Here is a 17,069-nt window from a genome sequence, read left to right on the forward strand (position 1 = left end):
TTAATGTGTAATTTTTAAAATTTGAAGAGTCGTACAATGCTATGTAACATTTTATATTTAAGGACTTATTAAACTTTTTATATATTTAAAATAAAAAATATGTCAATATTTTTTAAGTATTTCTTTTGTAAATTTTATATTAAGCATATATATTCTTATATTTTGAAATCGCATAGTCTAATACCAAAGTAAATTTAAATTGAAATAAATGGAGAAAGAAAATAATTGAATGTAAAACATAGAGTTAATATATAAAACTATCCACTTTCATATTGTAAATATAAAAATTGTCCACTAAGATAAAAATAATAAAAACTGTCCATTTTTAATTGAAAAGACAGAAATACCCTCCTTTAAAAATATGTACTCTCTCTTTCTCTCATTCTCTTCTCTCTCTCCACTCTCTTTCTCTCTCTTCTCCCTCCCGGTACACTCTCTTCCCCCTTCTCTCTCTCTCTCTCCCTTCCTCCCTTCGAGCTCAGATCACCGGCGAAGCGCCGCCGCCTCGGCCTCGTCGCCTCCGCCATCTCTCTATCGCTGTACTCTCTCACTCTCCCTCTCCCTCTTGCCGCCCGCTGCCACTCAATCTCCGGCAATCGCAGCGGCAACACCGCATAGCCACCACCACCGCGACGCCTCTTTCTCTCGATTCTGACTTGGAGTCGTCGGATTCAATTTGTGGAAAAACGCAGCCGCAGTTGCGGTGGTAGATCTCCGGCAATCGCAGCGGCATCGCCGCACAACCACCACCACCGCGACGCCTCTATCTATCTCTCGCTCTCGATTCTAACTTGGAGTCGTCGGATTCAACTTGTGGAGAGCATAGATCTGGTGGCCTTGGGGTGGTTGAAGTGGAAAGGGAAGAGTCGGCGGCTGGGGTGTTGTCTTCGACATCTTGCTCCAGATCTGCAGTGCTTTGTGTCAAAGCTTGATGTTTGCGATATGTTTGTTTGTAAGTTTACTGTATTTTTTGAAATTCTTTTTTTTTCCCCTTCTTTTTCTGGGTATTAAATTGTATTTATAATGGGTTATAAATAGTTCATACATACAACTTGATTCTTTTGTATTTGAATTTCTATATTTTTGATTGTTTGAATCTTTTTTCCGAAGTTTTGAGTGTACAAATTGGAAGTTGTTGCTTTTGTATATTTGAATGCATATGGTTGACAGTTGGGTTGGAAAATCTGCTGTTGTTGGATAAATGACAGAGCTTATACAACCTGTCTCAAGAATTTCATGTATATTAGTTCTCTTTGAATTTGTTTTATTGACAGATTCGTTGTGATCCAGCTGGAATTCTTATATTAAAGAACAGCATATAAGTCTTGTTGAGTTTGGAGGGATATTTGTCCTTGAATTTATTTTATTTAGAAGAAAGTAAAAAGTGAGGCAGAAGTTTAGGTAGGCTGGATTGAGATTTGGTGAAATTGGATAAAGAAATAGATATTATTTAGAATTTTGTTTTAAAGAGAAATTTGAGGAAGAGTTAAATTCAATTTGAATTTAATAAAAAAATTATAAGTAGTGAATAAATTGATGAAAATCACGTAATTTTGTACAATTGTTTTGAATTCACAACTTAATGTTCTTTAATTCACAACTAGATCTATGAATTCACAATTAAATGTTCATAAATTCACAATTAGATCTATGAATTCACAACTTAATGTTCTTAAATTCACAACCAGCTCTATGAATTCACAACTTAATAATCTTGAATTCACAACCAAATCTATGAATTCACAACTAAAATAAATTCAAACTTTAAAAATTCCAATTCACAACCAAAATAAATTCTTGTTGTGAACTAAATTATGGTTGTGAATTCGACTGATTGTGAATTCACAATAAAAAAAATTCTGATTGTGAATTCGACTGATTGTGAATTCACAATCAAAAAATTCGTATTGTGAATTAAATTTAGGTTGTGAATTCACAACCAAAAAAATCTGGTTGTGAATTAAATTTTGATTGTGAATTCGACTGGTTGTGAATTAACAAACAAAAAATTCTGGTTGTGAATTCGATTGGTTGTGAATTCACAATTCACAACCAGTGTGAATTCACAACCAAAAACTTTTGGTTGTGAATTCACACTGGTTGTGAATTGCGGGATTTTTTAAAGGGGTGATGTAAAGTGGACATTTTTTAAATTTTTAATGTGAAGGGTATTTTGGTAACAGTGGATATTTTTTAAGTTTTTTATTTTAGTGGACATTTTTTATCTTTACAATATGAAAGTGGTCATTTTAAAAATCCACTCTAAAACATATTGTTTGTAAATAGAAAAAACAATGTAAACAAAGTACTCCATATATTTATATATTTTGCAGTACTTCCTTATATACAACATTTGTACTTTGTAGTAGCAGTTTTTTGGCAGTCACCATCATTTTTACAAATCCAAATTTTCAAACTATAACGATTTGTGACTCATGAAATTGCAACATACAGCTGTCCATGACTAAAAATTGATTTTTTCAAAAATAATCCAACGTGGGTTAATGATTGATATTGGCTTTTGTTTATTGTCATTGGATAAGAGACTATGACTTTGTTTGGGAAAATGTGATATACTAAATAACTAAGAAAGTATTATCTTTCTCTGCATGAGTGAGAAGAGTAAATGGACTGTATTTACAGATATAATTTTGTGTCATCATTAAAAGAGCAATTGAATTGAGCATGTGTCTGCATGAGTTTGCATGCATTTTTGGCGGGATAATTTTGGGATGTAACTCTCCTTGATACATACTCAGCCTACAAAACTGTATTATGATAATGTTGGCATCCAATTCGCGTTCTTCATAGTTTTTCATGAATACATCAACAAAAGAGCATCCGTAGTGGGGGATGCGGAGGCCGGTGCACACCCCAATCAGAAAAAAGACATTCATTTAAAAAGAAAAATCGAACAGTCAAATTCGAATTTAAAAGCCTTTTCCTATTTATTTTTTTCAAAGTAGCCGTTCAACGACTGATATATATATATATATATATATATATATATATATATATATATATAGGGTGGTTATTCAATAAACCACCTTTATTTTAAGAATTACGAACCAGCAAAAATGCATGAATTTTATGTATAACATGCATGAATAAACTGTATAAAGGCATGAATTGCGAAAAATAATTTTTTGCTACCTTTGGGATTCGAACTCAGGACCATGAATTTATCCAACAAGGTGATGAATCAACCGTAGATCTTGATGATCTAAGGGCTGAAAATGGTTCCTAATTTATATTTTAAGAAGCGTTCTTATTTTAGCCTTCCCCTATATATATATATATAGGGGAAGGCTAAAATAAGAACGCTTCTTAAAATATAAATTAGGAACCATTTTCAGCCCTTAGATCATCAAGATCTACGGTTGATTCATCACCTTGTTGGATAAATTCATGGTCCTGAGTTCGAATCCCAAAGGTAGCAAAAAATTATTTTTCGCAATTCATGCCTTTATACAGTTTATTCATGCATGTTATACATAAAATTCATGCATTTTTGCTGGTTCGTAATTCTTAAAATAAGGGTGGTTTATTGAATAACCGCCCCCTATATATATATATATATATATATATATATATATATATATTTATTTACATTTCACTTTTGCCTCTATAAATAATTCATGCTTCCATTTCATTTTCACACCAATCTCTACACTTTCTTCCTTTTAAACTTTCTTTCACTTCAATTCAAATTGTGCTAGAATAATGGATGAAAATTGGGGGAATTGGTGGAACACCCACCCACAAAATTCCAATCCGGACAATTCCTTCGGTGGAGCATTCTCGCCTTTCTCCCAAGAATCTATCTCCGCTCCAACGGCGGCGGCGGACCCCGAAGTGGAGGAGATAGCGGTGACAGTGTCCACCAAACAACGAGGTGGATACAGCTCGGCCGTGACGACACTCGTTTGTCGTCTCTACGCAGAGGCAACATGCAACCCAGTGAAAGGCGCCGACCAAAAGGGCGCCATCGTCACCAAGTACAACGCTCAACAGCTCGCCGACACCATTCCACGCGACGTCAAGCAAATAAAGTCGCATTTCCAACGCTAAAAGGACGTGAAGGTGTGAGAGGCAATATACGACAAGTGCCGTGCAAATTGGGCCTCCAACCTGAGCGATGAGCAAATCACCGCTCAAGCCTCACAGTTGTATGCAGCCGAGCATGGTGATGAGCAAATCACCGCTCAAGCCTCACCGTTCAAGTATCCACATGTTTAGAAGGTGCTACGCGAAACTCAAAAGTTTGGGCCATTAGTGAGGATGTCCACTCCTCGAAGCATTCAAAGGGCTTATGTGGAGGCTACACAACGACCGAGAGCCACTACACGACCCTAAGGCCAAAGGGCGGCGAAAAAGGACAAGGGAAAAGGCAAGAAGAAGGCATAATCGTCGACAGAGCAAAAACGTGCAGTGGAGGCCATGAAAAACATGGTAAAGGTCATGGGCGTTTTCTCCCAAACCCAATGCGACCTCGCGGACGACATCATCATGGGCAAGGACACCTCTACTATGAATTCGGACGGATTGTCGTTTCACTTGAAGAAGGCGGAGGAAATCAAACGCCGCAATGATTATTAAATTTTTATTATAATGCAATTTTAATTTTCAGTCAATGTAGGGTTGATTTTAATTAATTTAGGATTTTAGTTTTATTGTAATGCAATTTTAATTTTCAATCAATGTAGGGTTAATCTTAATTAATTTATGTTGTTAAATTTAATACCCCCTCCGTCCCAGCTTTTTGTATCCACTTTTAGTTGTATTACAAAAAGAATACAACTAAAAGTGAATACAAAAAGCTGGGACGGAGGGAGTATTAATTTTAATTGAAAACAACATTAAAATTAAATATAAAATCAAAAATTAAATTTAAGAGCCAAGGTGGAGGCTCTCCCACTATGGGGAGTGAACTCTTAAATGGTAGGGACCACTTTTAAGAGCCTACATTGGCTATCCACTACAAATGCTCTAATCATCCCATAGAGTACATGAGATTTTTTTCCCCCTTCAAACAAAAGTACATTTAAGGAACAACAAACTCAAAAGTTTTATTTTATTAATGTAATTAAACATAATATGTATAGAATAACTCACTCGGTATCTTTTAGAATGAGATATAAGAGTTTTTTTTTTCTTTTCCATCTCGTGTTGTGATTTTCTGTGGATTAAGATTCGGAATAATTCTGCCAATCACATATGCATGCATCATTTCTATTATAAAATGTTGGAAGTAAAAATAGAAATACATGAAAAAAAATGTAAGACTTTTTTATAATTACCAATTGGAACAGCTTCCGCAATGTTTTCAATGGCTTGAATCTCATCGAATGATTTGAATGCATAGATGAGTTTAGGAAAACTTTGATTAGTTTCAACTCGCACCTCATTGTTTCCATAAAAAATAGCTTTGTACTTATGTGATATGTTCTCCCTCTTGAAACTTAGAGGTGAACTTGGATGCTATAAATTTTGGTGCTGTAAAATGATACCTAGTCCCCTGCAACATTTCATTATAAAGTAAGTAATAAGTATTCCATTATAATAAATACAATTCATTACAGAATGTTATAAAATGCTTTATCATCAATTTTCTTTCCTCCATACTACATAATGTTACTCTCAAACATAAGTTAATATCTATGTTGATTATAATATAATACTCTATCTCTATCCCTGTTCAGTTTGAGGTACATGAAATATTATAACTACATCCCTAATATTACTGGTACTACAGACTTCAATTTCAATAAATATGATGGACTTGAATCATTTTTTAGTTTTCTTTTCAAGATACTACATTTTGTTACATACTTTAATTTTAAGTTTCAAGATATTATGGTCTATGGAGAATGAATAAAATATCTTTCAACATAATAAGGCATGCAAATAAAAGATAAGTTATATAATGTATTTAATACATATATTCATATTATGAAATATGCATTCAAAGCTATTTAGCTTCTCATTTTTGGAGGATGACATACCATAACATCTTATTAAGCTAGCTTTAACTGCATGCGACATTGCTAAGGGGCGAAGCTCATTAGAGAGCGACCACATCTCGATCATTGTAGAGCTTCAACGTTCAATCTGCATGATATTCAATGTAAGATTACATGTATGTAAGTAATAGTTTTAAACATCAACTATTTGCTTTGAACTTACTGGAAACGTGAGGAATGTAATATATACATACATACATATATATATATATATATATATATATATTATAAATGGAATATGGAATATGGATATGGATTGGAGGTATTTGAAGAGATGGTTGCATTGCTTTTTATTGGGGAGAGCAAGAGACGCATAGGGTTTCTGAAGAATAAAGGCTTTATCGTCATTGTTGCTGGCATTTAAAGTTAAATTGCAACAAATATAAATGAAATAGGGTTTTATGTGTAAATGAAATAGGATTTTATGTGTATTTTAAACCTTTTTGGGGCTGGGCTAACAAGAGGCGGCTAAGGATTTTTTTCTGCTTTTGTTAATTTGGTTTTTTTTTAGTGTGAGATGTGTGTACGTGGCAACTAAATATATTTTCAAAGTTGTTCTGCAATAAATAATGTCTTCACAACATAAATAATATTCAATTATTTTAAATAAACAAATAAAGGATCACGTTTGCCAAGATTTCCTCAAAAAATGGGCTTTGTCGCAGCCGGGGTGTCAGTCCCAAATCCATGATTTTCTTCCCTTTAGATGTTTTGTTGTTGTCCTCTTTGGTGTTATGTCTGTAGCCTTTTTTTAGTTTTATAGAGTGTCCCTTGTTACCAGAAGGTGTTTGATCCTCATTTTGTGAAAGCTTTTAGTCATTCGCTCTTTTCTTCAAGTACTGATTCGAGTCCCTTCAATTGCTTTTGTAAAAGTAGAACTTTTTCTTGAAGCTTAGTTGCCTCATTATGATTGTCTGTTTTCTGAGTGGGAGTTGTCTTGCTAGTGGAATCACCCACACCCACTTTTAATTACGTGCATCTTTCCCTCCAAGTATTTTCCCAGTTATTAGCAATTGGTTCATGATTGTTACTATTCGGCTGACCAGTCAAACCTGGTACTTGCTCCCCAATGGGTTTCTCTATCGCTGTTGACCTGGGAATTATCCCCGCGTTGGTAGTTAGCATCGCTGGTGTATCGACTATTGGCAGGTTTGGTGCCATCGGAGTGAATGAGCCCCCTATCACTTGGCGCATGATTGTAGAGATTCTAGACTCTTAGGATCCTAGGATCCAGGTCTGTTAAGGATATCTAGTTCGTCTGTTATCCTCCATTTTATGAAATCTTTGAGTGTTCATGTGCGTTATGCTATCTTTTGGCTCCTTTAGTGGGATCCCTTATGTATAAAATCGGGTCATCGAGCTAAAATATGATTGAACCATATAGATGTTTAACACTGAACATCAATAGGTTAGTACAAAAATCGATTAGTACAAAAATCACTTCCAAATATTATCCTCCCTTAGTTCACAAAAAATAGTCATTTTAGGGCATTCACTAACTTTCTATTTTTGGACAATACACTACAATTTATTATTCTCAATATATTTACTTATTTACTCTTTCCTATTATATAATGAATTGTGTCGTTCCCTTAGGGGGCGTTTATCTCCAATTCCACCCTTTTCATGCTATAAGAATCAAATAAATTAATTTGAATGATATAAATAATTAAGAGCTTTGGGATATTCTAAAGTTTCAATTCATCAAAGTAAATATAAGATTTATCTTATTCTTTTTATTTAACAAAGCTAACTTTCTAAAGTAAATCTCACTTATAGGATTATTTTTTATGGACATTGGGAGTATCATTTTACTTTTCCAAATACATTATATTAAAATACATTTTTTGTTTTAAAAAATATGTTTCCATTATAAAGGCCAAAGGGAGTGATTATATAATGAAACAATGTAGTCGAATGACCATAATGAATATTGAAAATCAAATTTTGGCCTCTAATCTTCAAACCACAAAATCTGGCCATTAATTAGGTTGTATGCCTAATATGCCCTTTTTACTCGGCCGCATGGGTGATTGCGCGACCGCTGAAAGTTTATGGGTGAGTTGCGCGCTCGCGGGGAAAAGCCATTAGTGCCATAAGTGCCAAGAGGATCATTTTATTACTTGGTTTTATTTTTAATTTTCGTTGGCACTTATAGCACTAATTAGTGCTATAAATGCCAAAAGGATCATTTTAGACACTTTCCTGTAGGGTTTAAATGTCTCATTTAGGGTTTAGATTATCAATTTAAAGTTTAGATGATCCATTTAGGGTTTTTTGTTTGTTTGTTTGTTTTATGTGCTTCATCTTCTTCACATCATGATTTCTTGATTCTATTGCTGTTGTTTCTGTATTTGTGTTGCACGTATGACACTTATGGCCCTATTAGTGCCATAGTACCAAAAGTGTCAACAAAAATCCAAAATAAAACCAAGTAAAATATTGGCACTTATGGCACGCGTGCCTGATCCTACCCGATCCGCCTCATTAAGGGTAAAAACGTCTGAAATAATAAAAATAACCAAAATTTATATTTTGAGTGTCCATAAATTGTGTTTTATGCTTCATTTTGGCCTACTTCAAAATTTTATTATTATAGTATAAAGTTTGAAGAAAATTCGAGTGTTTTGAGCAAATTCTTTAATATTTCTTGGGAGAAAAGTAAAGGGAAAATTGCACCTAAATACAAAAACTTTGTCAAAAATTCATATTTAACGCGAAATTAGGATTTTACATTTTAATACACCAACTTTTGTTGTTGTCCAAATTTGACATGACTTAATTCTTAAAAATTCAAAAAACAACCCATTTTTGTAAATAATTATACAAAGATCCACTTATGTTATAATTTGGGACATTTAAGCCAAAACAAGATATTTCCTTATGATATTTTCTTTTAAACCATTTTAGGCGCGGATCAAAGATTAAAAGAAAACATCATAAGAAAATATCTTGTTTTGGTTTAAATGTTCCAAATAATAGCATAAGTGGGTCTTTGTATAATTATTTACAAAAAGGGGTTGTTTTTTGAATTTTTAAGAATTAAGTCGTGTCAAATTTAGACGACAACGAAAGTTGGTGTATTAAAATGTAAAATCCTAACTTCGTGTCAAATATGAATTTTTGGCAAAGTTTATGTACTTCACGCAATTATCCCAAAAGTAAAACATAACCTATTTATGAGATGATGTCGAAGGCTCAAGTTTTATTCTGAAGAGCCAAAACACTTGTTCTCATCTGCGATAAATTGTAGAGAGAGAAAGATATAAGAGAAGACATGGCAAGGGATAGCTGCCTCACACGAATTACGGCGGGCTTCGCCATCGGCGGCGCTGTCGGCGGCGCTGTGGGTAAGCCCTCCTAATTGTTCTATAATAACCCTAGCTTCGACGATCTCCCTCTTTCAATTAAATCTCTATGGAAATAGTATCATATGCTTCTCTCTTAATTTTTTTTTCTACCGAAGCTGGTTACTGGTAATGCGCTGGGGCTCAAAACGCCTATGCTTGAAATATTGTATCCGTGTTATAGTTTATCAAATGCCTCATTAATGGAGAGAATTCTGCCAAATGTGTTGATTTCCTGCTTTGAAATCCTCAAATATTTGCATTGTTTGTTTTATGCTTTGTTTGAAGCCGTAAATATGTTCTCCAAGTGATTGCTAACATGATATATCTAATAGTACGATGGCGTTCGTTTAGATTAGACTTTTCAGAAAGGTTCGAAGAGGTGGAACGGAAGCATCACGTTTTTTTTTTTTTTCTGAATGAATCCCTTACCCTTAGTGTTTCATTGTATTAGTTATGTTTAGTTCATAATTGTTTGTCGTGGTTAAATTGGTCCCATTTGAATGATTTTATAATTGTTAGTATTCATGAATTGATCGAAATACTATCATCTCTGCAGGTGCTGTTTATGGAACTTATGATGCTATTAGATCCAAGGTGAAGTTCTTTTCTGGTTTCTGCTTTCTGAAAACATAAAATTCATGTTTTCCTTAATAGCCTCTAATTGCGCAATTGTAGGAATGTAAATGTCCTTTCATTGGTTTCTTTTTATTACTATCTCTGGGTTAAGTATTGACCCATATGAAACTTCTTATATTGAACTGGCATTCAGTGTATTGCGTATCTTAATGTTGTTTGCATGTTTTTGGCCAAATTCCCCAATTTACCAAGCAAAACCAAAACTTGCATCTGCTTAATCTATAACTGTTTTACAAAAGAGGGTTTTGGCTCGTGTCAGCAGAGAAGAGTGAAGATTCATGAGTTTTAGGAGAGAGGTTTAGGCTTACTTAACTTGGAATAGTTGTGATTGCATCCCGGCTTTTATGAATAGTAACAATGCTGATATGTCAAAGAAAAAGAAATTGCTCAAGCTTCGCGGGATGGAGGGAGTATTTCATAATCAACTTCATGAATTATGTGATTGCTATATCTTTTCATTGATCTGATTGGTGGGTTCCAACTGGTTTAGTTATTATGCAACACTCACATTTCTCCCACCCTCTCTAAATTGTGCATTGAATTGTTCAATTGACTCTAGTTCGTTTGAAATCTTCTAGAGGTTCACAAGAGGCAAGTGTACCGATCTACTCATTCAAGCTTATAGATTTATGTTTGTGGAATCTACTTTTTTCCTGTTATCACTGTTGTGATTAGTGTGCGGTGTGGCCGCCTTCAGGCGCGCCTCAAGGTGAGGCGGTGGAAAACTGCACTACATCATAGGCTTCAATTTAATTTTTAATATTGGATGCATTTTTTTGTGTGAGGCAGACACCTCAAGACTTTGACTGCTAGAAGCGGTGCGAGGCGGTGCTGATTTCTTTGGCTGTGCTGACATCTTTTATTTGGTTTAATTATTTAGCCCATTTATTATTATATACTCCCTCCGTCCTAGAAGAGTATGCGCACTTTCCTTTTGTGTCCGCCCCATAAGAATATGCATAACCCATTTCTGGACATGACCCCACCATTAACTCCTTACTTTTTGCCGTTACAATACAACAAAAGTGGACCCCTTTCTCCACTCACAATACACTCACCTAACATTTATCAAAAACAAACTAGGAATACTCATCGAGGCAAAGTATAAATTTCAAAGAGATTTGCATGTTTGTGTTGTGCTGCAAAGTCAGAAAAGATTGAGCACCCTAATTAAAGTAATAACTATTTGATGAACTGGAGAATTTTGTGTTTTTGAGGTACTTTCAGCTTTTGATTGATTATTTTAAAACCTATAAACTCATAGTTTATATATTTTTTATTGATATATGTTGTTTTATAATTATTTTTTATAAATTATTATGATTTTCTTTTGTCTTCGGTGTGAGGCTTACACCTCGTCGAGGCAAAAGGCCTCAGTTTCGCCTTAAGCTTTTCACAACACTGCCTGTTATTTAGCCAGGATTAGTTTTTTATTAATAGAGTTCATTTATGATTCTGCTGCTTGGGGTCCATAGTTTCAGCCACATTGGTCATCCTTGTCGTAGTCAGCATGTAGAAACCTATAAGCATTTTCCTCTTTTAATATCTGAATCATATGATAGCTTGATGGTGGTATCTGAATCCCCGTAAAGGGATCTGGGGACTAAAAGTTGTCATTGATCTGTTCTGCTGTTGTGCATGCTTCTGTGCTTCATGTTAAATACACCTCAGGGTTTATAAAAGCAGGAACTATATAAGAAAAAGTAAGAAGAAAGAGATGGGAGAATAAATTCAAGAAACAAGTCGAGTTGCATCTTATGCTCTTATATATGTGACATTCGGAACCACGCAACATTTAGTCATGAGCTTCAGCTTAGGTCCAATAAGAGGCGATCATTTATTGACTCTCCACGATCCCAATCTAGATGGCATGTCTTTGTTTGAGTTTTGATAGCTATCCTTTGACTAATGGTTCCTGGTTCTTCATGCAGTAAAGGTTAAACGCCTTCCTGAGTGGATAGATGGTTTGAGTTATTTATAGTTATTAATACACTTTAAAAAATTGTTTATCTGTCAGTTGGTATATAAAAGGTTTGCATACTTTTCGCGATGGAGGTTTGGAGATTTATCCCACGAGCCACATTTCAGAATTCACTAAGTTATAAATTTTTGCTTTTGAATATGCTACATAGTTCTTTGGTATTGATGACATAACAGTTTTCTTATTTTCTTATTTACATGTGTATAAAGATTTTTTTAAATTTATTTCTTCATTTCTGTTTCACCAGATCATTAGTTTGGCCATTCTTAGTTGGCTTTATCTGTTACCATTATCATCTTTCAGACTGTATATATAAAACTTCTTCGACTCACTTTAAGATATTACAGACCGTAATGCTAGTGGTGATAGTGAATATAAATTCTCTGATTCTCTACAATAATTTACGTATTCTAGCGTAAAGTGTGTATGTCTAGAAAACTATACTTCAGAAACGAGTAAAAGGTGACATTTTATTTCTGGAGTCTGGACGTCTTAATGTGCGATTTTCATCGTTTGAAATTGCAGGTCCCAGGTCTTCTAAAAGTACGGTACATTGGGCAGACGACGGTGGGTAGTGCTGCTGTTTTTGGTCTTTTCCTTGGAGCTGGAAGCTTAATACACTGTGGCAAATCTTATTAGGCTTGTTTGTTCCAGTTTCAAAATAAGTAAGCACTGTGGATTTGAAGAATTGTGGGAACATCACGTTGTTATAGATGATCATGTTAGCTTTAGTTTTTTTGGCCATTTTATGCCTAAGTTGTGTTTTCCTTTTATGAATCCGTTTTGGTAGACTATGGAGCTTTCTAGAAACTAACGCGCTCCTTAATCTTTTCTTTAATTTTAGTATGAAATAGGGGTGTAATCAAATCGAGTCGAACTGAATAGTGGTGTGCTCAAATTTGATTTGTTTAGTATCGAATCGAATCCTGAATTTTACTTATAGAATACTTTGAAGCTCACGAGCTTAATCGAGCCTATACTAACTTTCTAAATTTATATTTATATTCAAAATATTGATTATTTTATTTTAAAAATAAATTATTTTATTTAAAATAATAAATATATTAATTATTTTCTTATGACAAATACAATTAATTAGAGATTTAATATTATTATTATTATTAATTTTAGTGGATAAATATAAGTTGTACTATATACTAATAATTTATATTTTTCAAGTTGAATCACTTGATGAACATGCTAACGAGCCGAATATTACTAAGCTCAAGTTTTGCTTGTTTATTTATCGAGCTTTTCTAAACGAATTTGAACGAGCTTTTTTCGAGTCGAGCTCCGAATAGTTTGCGACCGGCTTGGTTTGTTTACACCCCTAGTATTAATACTGCAAGTCTGCAAGTGCATATATCTATGCTTCGTATTTTTTGCTGTGGCTTAAAGGTCAGCGACGGATAGGTAGTGCATGTTGTGCCAGATTTATAAGGGTATGCTTTCACAATAGTATTAATTTTTTTTTGGAATAGAAGCTAACATATTCTTATTAGAGTTAAAACTCATCGCTTGCTCTTGACAAAATAAATTTGTATATTTATGTATATCTATGGTTTTTTTTTTTTTTTTTTTTTTTTTTTTTTTTTTTTTTTGACTTTGGGGGAGAGGAAGCCGTGGGATTTGATCCCTGGACCTCACTGTTCGTAAACAGGAGTTTGCACCGCTTGGTATCTCCTTGTGGACTATGTATATCTATGTTAACATCACATTACTTTTATTGCACGAGTACCATGTATCATTAACTTTGTCTTTGCATTTTAAATTTTAGTTTCACTAGGCATTTTCTACTGTTTTGACATTTCCATAAAAAAAGGAACCTTGTGAAATAATACGATCTTATTGAAGAAAAAAGAGCTTGGTCTCAATGAAGCAAATCACGAGTGATGGTATTCAAAATATCAATACATAAACCAACATCCATGAATTAACCGCTATGCAAGAGTTGAATCACATCTTAAACACAACTACCAATATTTATAGCAATTTGGACCAGCAATAGCACACTGATCACAAAACTATCAGCTTTCTACTTAACAGAAAGTTCGATTTTCTATTACAAACTAACATCACGTCGTACGTGATAATCGTCTTCCTTGAGTAGTAACTCGACTGCCTCAAACTCCCACGCAGAGGGAGAATCCTGGTGTAGTGGTGAAGGAGGAGGAGACTTCCAATGAGGCTTGAACCAATCAGAAAACTCGAGCATGGATAACTCTTCCAGTTTGGGATAGCAGTTATCAGGATCACCCTACAAGCACACATATCTCAACATCAATCTCTCCTATTTCTGTACATGCGAAATGCAATCAAATCACAACAAGGTTCATACCTTTGCCCGTTCCATTATCAGGTCTGTTGAATCTTCATAATCATCCCCGACATGACACAAGCCAAGAAAAATCAATGAATGTGCAGAATTGATGCTTCAGTATTGCTTCGACTACATGACACGAACTTATTCAAAAATGAATTAGGTGCAAAAGAACTCTAACACTGCACAAGATAAACTGCTGTCATTACCTCCGGATGAACAACAAGCGATGCAAGTACGTTCCCTCCAGCTTTTAAATAATACGAGGCAAACAAGATAATTCATTCCTTTCTTTCGAGAAGTATTATGAGGGGAAGTGCCCCCTTTAATATAGAGACAGACAGTTTTACTAATGTCTTACTGTCGACGAACAATTAAATAGAATCCAAGTTGACATACTTTTTGAAGAATTGCATATATCAACAAGATAATCTTTATGCAAATTTAAAAGGAAAAGGAAGGAACATACAATCAGAAAAGGTTTGAACCTACTAGGTCTGTAGTATACCTAACCATGCTAAAAGATAAAGTGAAGAAGTGATGTGAATTTGAACAGCTTACCATGTCCAGGAAGAACTGTGTCCCAGAAATTTAGTTGTGACGCTGCTGCTGCTTTTTGTGCATCAATGCACTTACTGTGATCGTGCAAGAAACCTTCTTCCGCAATGTTCAATTTCTCATGTACTGAAATCTTTTTCTTAGACAGTGCCTCACACTCCAAAACTTGCTGATTTGAATATCCATTTTCAACAACTTTAGACTGTTTCTTTCCTGACTTTTTACTCTTGGAGGTTGTCTCAGGACGAATAGACGACTTATTAGTAATGTCATTCAGAGCTTTACGACTCTCACGTACAACTCCACTCTTCTTTGCTAATGGCCCCGATGTCTTGGATATGCCATCAGCACCCACTTCTACAAAATGGAAACTAACTTCAAATTGTAGGGTAGAGACAGTGATTATGAAAAAGGAGTGCACAAAAATACTGAGCTCTGTATATCCAAGGAAGTCCTATAGCATACGTGCTTGAGATTGAGCAAAGGCTAAAATATCTAATAAGGTAAAAGCAAGGTATGCAGAATAAATAATTTCTGAGAAAAAATGTTATTTTGCAGTAGTAATGCATATCACCAGGAAGATGAGTTGTTACTTTTACGGTGGATGACAGAATTTTCATCTTGAATGCTCAATGGCTTTAGAAAGAGAGGTCTTTCCATATTTCACTGCACACAAACAAAACATAATAATGATGAAAAGCCATATGTAACAACTATTGCACCAAGTTATGAAGCTAGACATAAGTGTTTTATGCTGAATGCTAGATAACATTGTCAATCTCTCACAATTCAAAGAGGTAGTAATTTAACAAAGAGTAAACCATCCTTTAAAAATCAAATCAGCACCATAGAAAATATATTACAAAAGTTATCAATTTGATAACAAGTTATGCCTAGAAACTCATAACCAACAAAACTCTCTAACAGATAAAAAAAATCATATTATGAAATGGACAATGAGTCAAATCTCGAACTATATATAAAAGAAAATGCGTTTTGGATTTTCTAAGGGGAAAGAATTGATCAATTCTCCGTTTATTTTTACAACATGAAAAAGCACGTGTTTTTAGTTCAATACATTTGATTTTCTATTTTCCCACTCACAGATGACAAAATTCAGTTGACATTTACCACAAGAGACAGGTCGCAGCGTCAAAGGAAATCAAAGAACTCCCAAGGGCATTTGTACTCATTTTGAAGTCGAAATCGCAAACAACAAATAACAAAACAAACAGAAAAAGGGGGGAAAAAAGAATTTTCATAGTCGAGAAATGAAGATCGAAACGCGAAATTGAGGTATGTATACCTGATGTTTCTGGAACTAATTCGATGAAAATCGCGTGAGAGAGAGAGAGAGAGACGAGAGAGAGGGGAATGGGCGGGAAGAAGGAAGATGCTATTGAATCATGGGCCGGGCCATACTCTTAATGGGCTTAAGAATTTTAGGTTGTTACTCTTCATTTATTTATTCTCAAAAGAAAAAGGGGTTAATTGCTAAAATTTCACTAATTTGCTCCCTACTTTACTTTAAGACATAATTTATAAAGTATTAGGGTGTGTTTTCTTTTTAATATAAGGAGGTATAATTAATTCCTTCAAATGGGGACCACATATTTTATTATCTTATTTTGTTTGAATGATACTACATTTATCCCTTTCTTTATATGTTCCTTTTATATGTGGTATAAAACTATACCATCCTTTTTTAGGTATAAAATTATCTATTTCCTAAGAAATAAGGGGTTGTCCGAAAAATTATACCACCTGTTCGAATTTTTTCATACATCAAAGCAAACGAGGTATAAAATGATAATGTAGCTTATCCCTCCCTTATACTTTAAAGTGAACGCACCCTAAGGGTAATTATCACTTTTCGACCTATGGTTTGAGCGCTTTTTTAAAAATATATTTTCCTTAGATTAATTACAGGATAATATCATTTTTTTTTGTACTCGCAAGAATAATTCGACGACTAAAAATTGACATGTTTCGATGAGCATCCATGTTGTCAATACACGTGAAATATTTTAGGTGAACCGGAAGTGATGTTAGAAATTAAGAAAAAAAAAAGAAAATCCACACAACAAAACTGATGTCTTACTCGTCTTTAAACACGAGAGCAAAAAATAGAAAATCAGATAAAGGGTTTAGAAAACGCGAAGAACACCAACAGAAAACACCCCAAAAATCTCATCCGCGAA

General features: G+C 34.2%; 2 protein-coding genes across 3 annotated transcripts; one reads left to right on the forward strand and one right to left on the reverse strand.

Moving 5' to 3' along the window:
* Nucleotides 1–9,194: 9,194 nt before the first annotated feature.
* On the forward strand, nt 9,195–12,901 carry LOC131007143 (uncharacterized). The gene is made up of 3 exons (XM_057934301.1): nt 9,195–9,373; nt 9,930–9,967; nt 12,516–12,901. Exons 1-3 carry the CDS (start codon nt 9,301–9,303, stop codon nt 12,627–12,629), a joined length of 225 nt encoding a protein of 74 aa, XP_057790284.1. The 5' UTR covers nt 9,195–9,300; the 3' UTR covers nt 12,630–12,901.
* A 982-nt stretch (nt 12,902–13,883) lies between these two features.
* On the reverse strand, nt 13,884–16,289 carry LOC131006434 (protein PATRONUS 2). 2 transcript variants are annotated; one of them, XM_057933602.1, is made up of 5 exons: nt 16,175–16,289; nt 15,462–15,534; nt 14,872–15,225; nt 14,329–14,360; nt 13,884–14,247 (listed from the first exon to the last, which is right to left on the reverse strand). In XM_057933602.1, the coding sequence occupies exons 2-5, from the start codon at nt 15,526–15,528 to the stop codon at nt 14,053–14,055; spliced, it is 648 nt and encodes a 215-aa protein (XP_057789585.1). In that variant the 5' UTR covers nt 15,529–15,534; nt 16,175–16,289; the 3' UTR covers nt 13,884–14,052. The 2 variants fall into 2 exon arrangements, with proteins under 2 accessions (XP_057789585.1, XP_057789586.1); XM_057933603.1 differs by lacking the exon at nt 16,175–16,289 and adding an exon at nt 16,000–16,120.
* Between the last annotated feature and the right edge of the window lie 780 nt (nt 16,290–17,069).

Source organism: Salvia miltiorrhiza, chromosome 1 (genome assembly GCF_028751815.1).
Source record: "Salvia miltiorrhiza cultivar Shanhuang (shh) chromosome 1, IMPLAD_Smil_shh, whole genome shotgun sequence".
Taxonomy (NCBI): domain Eukaryota; kingdom Viridiplantae; phylum Streptophyta; class Magnoliopsida; order Lamiales; family Lamiaceae; genus Salvia; species Salvia miltiorrhiza.

What these genes read in the sequence shown, in the direction of transcription:
- LOC131007143 (XM_057934301.1), top strand. Translation starts at nt 9,301, where the DNA reads ATGGCAAGGGATAGCTGCCTCACACGAATTACGGCGGGCTTCGCCATC. An exon ending in CGCTGTCGGCGGCGCTGTGG is followed by an intron (nt 9,374 to 9,929) that starts GTAAGCCCTCCT and finishes TCATCTCTGCAG; the next exon opens with GTGCTGTTTATGGAACTTAT. An exon ending in ATGATGCTATTAGATCCAAG is followed by an intron (nt 9,968 to 12,515) that starts GTGAAGTTCTTT and finishes TTGAAATTGCAG; the next exon opens with GTCCCAGGTCTTCTAAAAGT.
- LOC131006434 (XM_057933602.1), bottom strand. Translation starts at nt 15,528, where the DNA reads ATGGAAAGACCTCTCTTTCTAAAGCCATTGAGCATTCAAGATGAAAAT. An exon ending in CACAGTTCTTCCTGGACATG is followed by an intron (nt 14,361 to 14,871) that starts GTAAGCTGTTCA and finishes ATGATTATGAAG; the next exon opens with ATTCAACAGACCTGATAATG. An exon ending in TGATAATGGAACGGGCAAAG is followed by an intron (nt 14,248 to 14,328) that starts GTATGAACCTTG and finishes GTGTGCTTGTAG; the next exon opens with GGTGATCCTGATAACTGCTA.